This window comes from Sphaerodactylus townsendi, linkage group LG16, assembly GCF_021028975.2.
Source record: "Sphaerodactylus townsendi isolate TG3544 linkage group LG16, MPM_Stown_v2.3, whole genome shotgun sequence".
Taxonomy (NCBI): domain Eukaryota; kingdom Metazoa; phylum Chordata; class Lepidosauria; order Squamata; family Sphaerodactylidae; genus Sphaerodactylus; species Sphaerodactylus townsendi.
Genome location: NC_059440.1, coordinates 5,545,911 through 5,558,196, shown reverse-complemented (window position 1 = coordinate 5,558,196; position 12,286 = coordinate 5,545,911). Strand labels below are relative to the sequence as shown.

The window sequence follows — 12,286 nt, the reverse complement described above, 5'->3', positions numbered from 1 at the left end:
GAAGCAGTCTAGCAGGAGGTGCACCGGCGTGTGTGGCAGCCTGCGCCTGCGTGCATTCGTTTCCCGCCCAAGGACTGGCGCAGCGGCTGAGTCCTTGCCACAGCCCCGCCCAGGAATGCCCCGCCCCCGGAATGCCCGGCCACGCCCCTGTCGTGCCCCACCCAGCCCCATTGGCGCTATGCCGCAGTTTGAATCCCACCACCATGGGAACCTGTTACTAAAATTTTTGGATCCCACCACTGGAAGCAGCCCTATGTGGCTGGCCTTCCTTTCCTTTTAGGTAGAAGTTGAAAGAGGTGTTCCGTGAAGTGAGGGACCTTCTGAAGGGAGTTTTTGGCCTTTGCTCGCCTCTGCTTCTTTTCTCCAGGGAGGCACCTTCAGTAGAAATGGGGCCCCTCCCTTGCATAGCCTGTGCATTTTTGTGTGTGTTCTTCTGCAGGTGCTACAGCTACCTTTTGATATTTAAACACCTGAGTCCTTCTCAACATTCTCCTTCATCAAGGAATGATAATTGATTCAGAATTCTAGTACCAGTCTATAAAAGGAGGCAAAAATAAAAAATCCCCCTGGTGCGGCCCTCTCTTGATGAATTATGCTAAAGCAGAACTCTTATTTTTTTTTAAAGAACTGGGGCAAACTGTGTTAAGGAATCTCCCTCTTACACCAGGTAAGAAAGTAAACAGTAAATGGAGAGTAGTGTAACAAACACTCGGGGTATCAAGAAACAGCTGTGAAAAGGATCTGTCTTAATGTGCTAGCCCACTGCAGTTTAACATATTGCTTACAACCTTCACAATAGAGTTTGAGTGACTTCAGTTACACATTCCAGGAGACTGGCAGTCTGTCACAATCAGAGCGCGGGCTCTCGGGCGGGCTAGCTTACCCCCGACGGGATGAAGAAAGTTGCGGATTTGTATTACACACTCTCACCCGACACTGTATCCGATCCCTGTCCCTTCGGCTGATTGACGTCCTGAATGAGCTCTTTGAAGCGAGCTCCAGCTTAATTAAAACGTTTGCTTGGTTCGTGGTGATCTGTGAAAGCCGGTGATAAATATTGAATTGGGTTCACCTGCTGGTTACTGTAAGTGGATAAACAGCTGCTTTGTGCAGCTTAATCAAGAAGCCGAAGACGACCGCCTTTTTAGAAAGAAGGGCTAGCGGGGGGGGGGTGGGGGGTCGGGCAGGTGGAAGAAAGAAGAGTCGCAAAGTTTCAATAATGCCACTTCAGTTATCTCGGCCGGGTGTGCTTGTGAGAGATTTCGCGCAGTGAGCGTTCTCCACTAAGCGGGCTTTGTTTCCAGTGATATGTAGATGGGCGATATCATGGGAGCGCTTATCGCGTCTCGTGTCAAGGATCATAACCCCGCTGTTTGTTTAGCCTTATTTTGCATTCAATTTTGCTTTCCATTTCTGATGTTTCGTTTCTCCGCCTTTATAGCCGCTGACCTTCTAAACTGGCTTATCTTGGGCAACCCTGAGCTTTGGAACGGAGCAGCGACAATACTGGGTCGGCCATGAAATCTATCCACTGCAGGGTTTTCCTTCTGATCGTTTCGGCTGTTTGGGAGACTTGTGTTGTTAGCGGCAGGGAAGGTCTCCATTTGGCACATGTAGCGTTGCTCACCGTGGTTACCTGAATGATAATTTTATTTTCGTTCCAGGAGCATCGCATGCGAGTACAAAGACCTTATTAGGCATATTTATGCTGCATAAAATTACAACAAGAAAAGGGATAACGTTTGCTATTAATTCCCTCCTAGCGACATGACCTGCAACCAGTAGTGAGCTGTTTTCCCTAAAATCAGAGGATCATTCCTATTAAATAGTTTTACCGTGGAAACTTTGGGACACGCTTTACCCATGATTGATGATAACAGAGCTCCCCTCTGTGAATTATATTTTGGAGCATCACATGCAATTCTGTTCTCTGTTGAGTTTTTATTTTTCCTACTAATATATTGTAGCTTTTAGGGAGCCTTTAGGCCACATTCCCTTAACTCTCCAGGGATCCAAAGAGAACAGAGCATGTAAGGTGAGAAGAACCCACCAGAGTATTTTGCGCCATTCCAGGAAATTCTCTCACCTGTCCCCAGTTCTGTCCAATCCCACGTCACTCCAGATCCAAAAGCTCATCAATTGATAAATTACCCCACCCCACTAACTTCTGGTTCTGATTGCGAGAGTCGTATTCTACAAAGACAGAGGTTACCGAAGGATGAAGTCAGTTTTAAAACTTCAAGAGTCTTTCCGGTTACTCAGCTTCCGCAGCTAAACAATGTGCTAACCAGACTGCAAATAAGTAGTCATTTTGGCCAGCTCCATTCGTCTGGCCAGCTCCATTTTTTTTCATGGGGCTTCTTTTCGCAGACTGGAGCAGAAATATTTTGAACCTGCAGTCAGCGCTGAGGATTCAAATCTGGCAGATTTATTCATTGTTTTATTTAATTGAATACTGGCAAACACAAGACTGTAACGCTAAATGCAACAAACCACTCCCTCCACCCAAGATACTAAAGCAGAGGTGTCCAACTCTGGCACTTCCGATGGACTACAGTTCCCATCAGTCCCTGCTGGGAATTGTAGTCCAGGAACATTGGAAGCGCCGGAGTTGGACACCCCTGTACTAAAGCAACAAAGGGGATTTTAAAATGTTATGTGAGGATCAGATAATATTATTATTATTTGATATAAAAAACAGCTAGTGCCTTAAATGTTTTAAATGTATTTTACGTAATTTATTGGACATGATATTGTATTGTGAACCATCTAGAGCCCTTCCGGGATAAGGCGGTCTATAAAATCCAATAATAACAACAACAACAACAAAAACAACACAAGGGAAGGGGAGTGAGTAAGGGATGGCATTCAAGGGAGGGGAGGAAGGGAGAGGGAGCACGGCATCTGGGCATGGCCCACCCACCCCAGCGGAGGAAGGGGAGGGGAGGGAGGGGGAGGGGTGGCATGTAGTAAGCAGCAGTGACAGCAAATGGAAGACTGGTTTCCTTTGCCAGTGTAGGCCCCTACCATCTAGCCTACGCAGGGGCAGGGGTCCCTGGGGATGTGTGGCCCATGTGCCAGCAATAACCTTATGCCAGCAGAAGAAGGGTGAGAGACTCTAAAAACCAGAAGATAAAGAGCAGGTCAAGTGGCAGAATCTTATATCTTCTCAGGGCTGCCCAATCAGGGCAGAGACAGACCCAGGAAGCTGTGCAAGAATCTGAAAGGTGGCTCCCGTGATGCTCATAATAAGCTTAATATCTTCTATGCTTTTTGATAATATTGTAGACTCTGTTGCCTGTGAGGTGTACGACGTTTCCCAGCATGGGAGCCAGCGCGATTTAGTGGTTAAGAGCAGGTGGGTTCTAATCTGGAGAACCGGGTTTGATTCCCCACTTCTCCACCTGAGTGGCAGAGGCTTATCTGGTGAACCAGATGTGTTTCCGCACTCCTACATTCCTGCTGGGTGACCTTGGGCTAGTCACGGTTCTTGGGAACTCTCTCAGACCCACCTACCTTACAAGGTATCTGTTATGGGAGAGGAAGGGAAGGAGTTTGTAATCCACCTTGCGTCTCCTTACAGGAGAGAAAGGAGGGGTATAAATCCAAACTCTTCTCTCTCTAAAGGCAGGGCCAACCCTTGGGCTCCTATCAGTCCATTGGTGTTCTGCTAACAACTTCTGCTGAGCTGGCAGCAGTTTGGGCCTAAAGCAGTGGTTCTCAACCTTCCTACCCTGTTTCCCCGAATATAAGACATCCCCTAAAAATAAGACATCGTAGAGGTTTTGCTGAAGTGCGAAATATAAGGCATCCCCCGAAAGTAAGACATAGCAAAGTTTTTGTTTGGAAGCATGCCCGACGAACAGAACACAGAAAAATAAGACATCCCCTGAAAATAAGACATAGCGCATCTTTGGGAGCAAAAATTAATATAAGACACTGTCTTATATTCAGGGAAACATGGTAATGCCACAGTGGTTCTCAACCTCCCTAATGCTTAGACCCTTCAATACAGTTCCTCATGTTGTGGTGACCCCCAACCCTAACATTTATCCATTTTACAGATGGAGAACACTGAAGCAGAGAGTCTTAGGCGACCCCTGTGAAAGGGTCGTTCGACCCCCAAAGGGGTCCCGACCCCCTGTAGGTTGGAGGAAACCACTGACCTGCCATGAGTGGAGGCAGAGAAACTGCAGTAATGGACAGAGACTTGTGGCTCCCGTACACTTTCTTTTATTACAACAGTGTCTTGGTACATAAAAGTTTCTTTAGTGCTGGAATTCCCAGTTTTTGAGAGACAGATTGTGGGGAGGGATGAAAACCAATATTGAATCAAAGGTACAGTAGCAACTTTTCACTGTTTTTCCTTCACATACTCTGAAACCAGACTGCCCATAATTAGTGGACGTACTTAATTAATCTGGTTTGGATAAATTCATGCAAAATTAATTTTAGTAGAGCTAAGAGACTGTCTTGAACAAAGAAAAACAGCAGTTATTACTTGCTCTAATCGGAATTCAGAGAAAATGCGGGCAACCTTTTCCTGCTTTATTTCAGTTTATGTGCCTATTTCAATTTGTACCTCTATTTCAATTCTTTCAGTTTATACCTCTCTAAATTGAAATTATTTCTGTCTCAAAAAAACTGGGAATTCCAGTGCTAAATTGAAATTATTATTTCAATTTATACCTCATATGAGGGATGAAAAAGATTGTAAAATGCACTGGTTTGAACAATCTTCAAGATATCCAAGCATCTGAACAATATTGTGAATGTTGTGTCTCCATCTCACAGAATCTCTTCCTCCCAACCTCCCACCACCCCGCAATTATCTAATCCCTACTCACACACCCAAGCCTTTATTGGCATACAAAACAGGACAAAATTTTAAAACAAAACAAGGTTAAGAAATGCAGTGAAAATTACTAATTTCCAGTATAAAATTTGCAACAGTTTCACAAAAGAGCACATCAGAGCTGTTCAGGAGATTGGGTATCTTATAACACTCATGCCACTGAGAACATTGCAAGAAAATGGAATTCATGTATTTCATGCGTATCTTATTGTATTGAGGGCATAGAAACAGAGAATGGTCAAGTGTTTCAACCGTAGTCCTATCACATGAACAAACTCTTTTAGCACGTTCCATATTCTTAAATCTTCCCTCCAGCAGAGCTGATGGTAATCCCTACCCTATTCCAGAAACCTGTAGTGACTTTCCAGGTAGGAGCAGCTGATAGGCTAAAATTGCCACGCACCGTTTTTAGTTTATCTATTATACAGAAAGTTTTTAACCCTTCACAGTTCAGCTAAATATTGCACAGTTATGTGGACAATTCTTTTGGTATCGTGTGTAGTCCGCTGGAAAGCAATCATGCAAACGGGGTGTGTGTGTATAATTTTCATTCTGGAACAGCCCTTAAATCTCCTCATTTACTGGATCTTTCTGCCCTACAAATATATCTTCTTCCTGGTTTAAGGACCGGAATCAACAGTCTCCTCCACAGCTGCGTTTTTTTGAGATTTGGAGAATGTTAAGCACAGCTGTGGAGCCTAAAATAATTTGGGGTGTGTGTTTTCTTTTGTTTTTTTGCTCTAGTTTACCCACGCCACTTCTTGGAAAACTTTTCTTCATATGGTTATATCCTTTAGAGGAAGTCCCATCTTGTCATCTTAGTTGCGTTTGTCCCTTTTTAACCTGGCACAATATGGACAGTGTTTATCGCATCAGCAGGGAAAAAGGAAAACAACATCGAGAGGCTTAATGTAGCCATGTATAATTGTGTATCTCATAACATTGTTTTGCTTTAATTATTAAACACAGTGTTGGAAAGCATCGTAATGGTCACTATAAGCCCATTAATTCCCAGGAGCCAGTAAATAAAGACTCCCGTGGGTTTGTAGTTACAAAGGACTCATTTGGCTGTACCTCTTTCCAGTGAATCTTTGTTGTAGGTATGTAATTCTGCTTCTACTGTCGTTGTTTGTGGATTATTAAATCACTCCTTCATTACAGAGGGAAAGCAGAATTCTTCAACTTTTACAGGTTATGTTTTCAAGAGTTAGAGGAAGCATGTCACCAATTTTAATTTAGGGAACAAACAATGTTGCCTTAGCTGTCAGAAGTTTGGGTCACATATTTATTACTCTACACAGCAGTTTCTGTTTTTAAGAATCTGGACAATAAACAAAACCTCCCAACAATATGAATTATTTTCCAATAGCCAGTTGGCATTTATTTTCTACTGCTCTTTGCTGGCTAGAAAAGTCCCTTTCTCTAAACCCATTGCCTGAACGGGATAACCCCCCCACCTCCCGGGGGGTTAATGCCGGACATCATCTACTTATTTTAACTGTGAAAGATCACTGCTGCTAGTGTTTTAATGTTTAATTTATTTATTGTTTTAACTTAAACTATTTGTTGTATTCAAATGCTGATTGTTTTGTGAACCGCCCTGAGCCCTTCGGGGGTAGGGTGGTCTATTAAATTTAAATAATAATAATAATAATAATAATAATAATAATAATAATAATAATAATAATAATAATAATAATAATAATAATAATAATAATAATAATAATGTCCAGAGATTAAGCAAAGATGTTATTCTGGTTTGCCAGAAAATATGGACAGACTCGGATTCTGCATGTTATGGCCATAAATTCCGAATCATCTTCAAGGTGTTGGTATTGACCTTTAAGGCCTTGCGCGGCCTGGGACCTCCTGCACTACGTAATCATTTTGTCTGCATATGTCTTCCAACCTGACTTCATGCGTTCAGCTGAGGCCACCACTGGTGAGATCCCCGGCCCCTCAATGATCGGCTGCCACTTCACCCGGGCTACAGAGCCTCTATAGCTCAGTCCCTGCCCAGGTGGAACACTCTACTCACCAGGCTATGCTGGTTCCCAAGTGGATCCCAATGATTTCAGCAGGGCCTGCAGCAAGACAGAGTTGCCCACCTGGCCTTTGGGGAGTCCAGTCGCTGATGCCCCCCCCACCCTAACATCTGTAACCCTGCTGTCTCTCTTCTCTTCTTCCCCGTCCTCCGTTAGGGGATGTTTTAATAGGGTCAACTACCATCCATATATCTGATGATAGAACGCTGCACTTGTAATGGGGTTAGTTTCACACATAGAGCCGTCATTGAATGATGGATGATCACCAGCCTGTGCCCTGAGTCTGTGCTGTTTGTTCACCGCCCTGAGCCCTTTGAGGCATGCGGTTTAGAAAACATAAATAATAACAATAACAACAATAATAATAATAATAATAATAATAATAACTTGGTAACAGTTGGGGCTTCGTCCGGGATTTCCTGAACCCTCTGGGAGAACCCGGTATTGCTCTCGAGGAACCGACCCGACTGGCGGAGTGCAGTTCAAGGCGCTGGTTGCAGCGTTGGTCGAGGAGGACCTGTTGGTCGGAGGAGGTTGTGGGCGCCCTGCAGGACAGGTGAGGCGGACCTGCAAAGGGGAAAAAAAAGGGGCGGGAGATCCCAGAGAGAGAAGAGAGAGAGAATTCGGGATAGCCACAAGAAGGCGGAGGGCCACCAGTTAGGGGTTAGTCGGGAAGGGCGAAAAGACAGGCCAGGTTTAGAAGCCAGAAAGCGTGTCATAGGCCAGGAATTTGGAAAAAAGCGGGTTTTGGTCCGGGAAGGGCGGGAACAAGCCCAGGTCAGAAATTAGCGAGCAGAGTTAGTTAGAAAATGGGAGCCTCTTGAGGGTCTAAGGATGGAAGCCGAGTCTCCCAGAATCCACCCGGCTGGCTTTGCGTCCTGTACACCTGGGATAAGCTCAGTCGCAAGCCCCCCGGTGTCTAAGAAAAAAGTTGGAATCATGGTGCAGGCGAATGGACCAATTACAGTTTGTCTGCGGCTCTTGAAGTGACATTTTCGTTTAGCTGGCCAGTCCTCAGTTATTTGTAAAAAACAGCCGGAGTGCAACAGATAATTGGAATTGGAACTAGTTTACGCACTGCTGCACTCATTTATAGTTATTCTTAATATTGCCAATTAACTGAGGAGGGCGTGATCTTTTATAGATGGAGATCAACTTGCGAGGCCAAGTGGTCATTTTAGACGAAGCTCACAATATTGAGGATTGTGCTCGGGAATCGGCCAGCTACAGCGTGACAGAAACTCAGCTTAAATCGGCCCGAGAAGAGCTGGACGCCATGGTGAATGGCCACATTCGGAAGGGGGACCATGAGCCTTTGCGTGCTGTGTGCTGCAGCCTGACAAAGTAAGAGGAAGTTCATTGAACAGAGAGGTAGCTGTGGCATTGGGTAAAAACGAGTCATCCTTACAGCCCGTTGCTACGACTGTTACCATCCCCGTTTTAAAGCATCCAGATGAGGAAGTTCACAGTGTCCCCATTTGATGAGTGTCAGGCAAACGGTGGCCTATCCAAAGGGAGCCACGTGAGTAGCGGACTCTGTTGTGGAACTGAACCACTTCAGACAGCAGTGGATCAGAGGATCAGTGGTGGATCAGAGGTGTATAAAGCTTCTTCCATTAAAAAAGGAAAAAAACTTTCCTGCCCAAAAGGACAACAGAAAGCACGTAGCAGTTGAAAAGCAATGGAAATCCTGTGTGGTCCTGTCATAAAGACGGGCCACTCAATCCAGAGGCTGATGGGCCACTCAATCCAGAGGCCACTCAATCCAGAGGCTGTTGCAGCTGGGGATGGCTTCGCTGCTGCACCGCTTCCGGAGGGCTTCCAGGCAGCGCACCCTGGCTGCCTGGAAAGCTATCCATAGGGATGAATGGGGTTATGCCACCCTTTTGGATGGCGTAAGTCCGAGGCCCTGGCCGCATCATTCCTAGCTTGGCTTGATGGAAGCCAACTACAGTTGGCTCCACCCCTGGGAAAGCCCAGGCCTGCTGCCCCCCCCCCCCCCCACCCAAAGCCAGCATCTGCTTGGATGCTAGTGTAGCTCCATAAGAACATAAGAAAGAGCCTTGCTGGATCAGACCAGAGTCCATCTAGTCCAGCACTCTGCTACTCGCAGTGGCCCACCAGGTGCCTTTGGGAGCTCACATGCAGGATGAGAAAGCAATGGCCTTAAGAACATAAGAAAGAGCCTTGCTGGATCAGACCAGAGTCCATCTAGTCCAGCACTCTGCTACTCGCAGTGGCCCACCAGGTGCCTTTGGCAGGATGTGAAAGCAATGGCCTTCTGCTGCTCCTGAGCACCCAGTCTGCCAAGGCATTTGCAATCTCAGATCAAGGAGGATCAAGATTGGTAGCCATAGATCGACTTCTCCATCAATCTGTCCAAGCCCCTTTTAAAGCTATCCAGGTTAGTGGCCATCACCACCTCCTGTGGCAGCATATTCCAAACATCAATCACATGTTGCGTGAAGAAATGTTTCCTTTTATTAGTCCTAATCCCCCCCCCCCAACATTTTCAGTGTATGCCCCCTGGTTCTAGTATTGTGAGAAAGAGAGAACAATTTCTCTCTGTCGACATTTTCTACCCCATGCATAATTTTCATGCAAACTGGCCTGCAGCCAAAGCTGTACCCTCTCCCAAGTCTGGGTCTATCAGGAATCCTCAGACATGCTGGGCTGGGTCATAACAACCCCTCAAATATCCAGGAGTTTCCCAACCTGGAGTTGGCAACCCTACTGCCTGGGCCATGAACTATTCAATTGATGGTTAGAGATGAGAAATATTTTGTGGGGATATCAGAATTTATGCATATAACAGACATCCCTTTTTTGAGCCGTGGAAGGATCGTCCTGTTGGCTAACGACTCTCCAGACTTCAGATGCATTTTATCTACAGTTTTTATTATAAGTCTGACAAAGGAGAGATCTCCAACAGGCTTCTCCAAGTAAAAACATGTAAAAGAGAGAGCTTGGTGGCTCCTTCAGATGCTTCAAAAAAACCCTTTTGTAACAGATGAAAGGAACGCAGCAAGATTTGAATGCCTCTAGCCTTTTAACCTTATCAGAAAAACTCAGGTTGATTTCCTTGTCAAGTCTGCCAACATTAATGAAAGCACCAGGCGGAAAGCAGGAGATCAAATGTAAAAACGGCCAGCAGTTAAGGATATGTTGATAAATAAAGCGAAGGGGCGCCCGGCAAAGAGAACATTGTTGAAGGAATCCTGCGCTGGTTATTCTCACGCTTTTTCAAGTTTTTGTGCCCGTTTGCCTAGGGCAGTGGTGGCAAACCTTTGGCACTCCAGATGTTATGGACTACAATTCCCATCAGCCCCTGCCATAATTGGCCATGCTGACAGGGGCTGATGGGAATTGTAGTCCATGACATCTGGAGTGCCAAAGGTTCGCCACCACTGGCCTAGGGCACAGGTGTCAAACTCGCGGCCCTCCAGATGTTATGGACTACAGTTCCCATCACCCCCTGCCAGAATCATGCTGGCAGGGAATGATGGGAAGTGTAGTCCATAACATCTGGAGGGCCGCAAATTTGACACCTATAGCCTAGGGTCTCTTCCATCAATTGAACACTGTGTGGCCCGCCCTGCACAAAATAACCTCTCCAAACGTTCAGTATTTCAGCACTTTGGTATTTTGAGAATGTTGTGATCAAGCGAGGTAACATTTGGGTGATGTTTGTAAACAAAAATTTCTTGGAAAAGCAGGCCTCTCTGCATCGCCCTTTTCTTTGGAAATTTGCCTTTCCAAAATTCTTTACTGTTGCCTGCAACTTGAAGGCACTTTATTTATTATTAATTAATTTATTATTAATTTTATATACCGCCCTCCCCCTGAGGGCTCAGGGCGGTTCACAACAAGGTTAAAACATACATTAAAACATAATTTAAATACCAATTACCTAAAAACAGAACCCATTTAAAAATGTGGATGGCGTCTGGCTACCCCCCCCCCCCCCCCTTGTGCCCACGGGAGGCCAGATGACACGGTAGATGTATTTTTAACCAGGTTGGTTATTAAATGCCTCCATGAACAGAACCAGCCTTTGCAGGCCCTGCAGAAACTCTGTAAGTCCCGCAGGGCCCTGATCTTCCTAGGGAGCCTGTTCCACCAGGTAGGGGCCAGGGCTGAACTCACATCTATGACACAAGGCACCTGCTATTTGAGAACCTCCCCGCCCCACCGTTTCTTGAACCTAGTTGTTCAGTTCTTTGAATCCTGCCCTGTCTTTCTGAAGCATTACCTGTTTGTACTTGGAGTAGATTGTGTAGGGAGTGGACGTCACTGTTAGGTGTATGTTTTTGATTTGGCTGTCAAGTCGCAGCCAAGTTAATGTGACACCATTTGGTTTTCAAGGCAAGAGATGTTCAGAGGTGCTTTGCCAGATCGGGGAACTGGGTTATGACAGCGACTCCTTCAATATGCTAACCTTCACTGAAACTTTTGCCCTCATTAAAGAGAGGCTGTTAGCAATGGACTATCAACAACTGCAGAGCTTGCCAAATAAATCTTGTTCGCCAACAAATATGTCAATTCCTTTCACGCAGGGATACCCAGCCTATTATATTACAGCGCTCACAAATCCTATACACAGGAGAGCCTATATGCTGGCTAGATTTAACATCATGCCATCTCCGCTACACAGAGGAAGACTTAAAGGGGCATACATTGAAAATGCTGGGGGGAAGAATTAGGACTAATAAAAGGAAACACTTCTTCACACAACGTGTGATTGGTGTTTGGAATATGCTGCCACAGGAGGTGGTGATGGCCACTAACCTGGATAGCTTTCAAAGGGGCTTGGACAGATTGATGGAGGAGAAGTCGATCTCTGGCTACCAATCTTGAGCCTCCTTGATCTGAGATTGCAAATGCCTTAGCAGACCAGTTGCTCGGGAGCAACAGCCACAGAAGGCCATTGCTTTCACATCCTGCCTGTGAGCTCCCAAAGGCACCTGGTGGGCCACTGCGAGTAGCAGAGAGCTGGACTAGATGGACTCTGGTCTGATTCAGCTGGCTTGTTCTTATGTTCTTATGTTCTTAAAGGTCTTCCAAGCGATAAGACCAAGCCTGTAGCATAGGACAGCTGGATTCCATCCCACACATTCTCCTGAACTGCTTATTATACCAAGAACTCCAACCCAGTTTGTTATCCCAAGTTATAGACTCCATGATTGATTATACTGAATCAGATAAAGTAGTCATGCTTTTAAATTGTCAGGATTTTCATTGTTGCCTTATAGTGGCAAAGTTTTTGTCAGAAGTTTGTAAACCGAATGTATGACAAACGCGAAGTATTTTACTTTTCACTTTTTAACTGGAACTGTATAACACTATCGTGTTATATGCCAATAAAGGCTTATTGAAATTGAGCCAT

The 12,286-nt window shown here is 45.3% G+C and overlaps 1 protein-coding gene across 1 annotated transcript in view; it reads left to right on the top strand.

Moving 5' to 3' along the window:
• BRIP1 (BRCA1 interacting helicase 1) overlaps positions 1-12,286 on the top strand; it is a 66,068-nt gene that overhangs the window by 34,822 nt on the left and 18,960 nt on the right. Inside the window, exons 9-10 of the mRNA XM_048519372.1 lie at positions 7,356-7,456; positions 8,045-8,244. Coding sequence (XP_048375329.1) covers positions 7,356-7,456; positions 8,045-8,244 — 301 coding nt within the window. The remainder of the gene's footprint in view (positions 1-7,355; positions 7,457-8,044; positions 8,245-12,286) is intronic.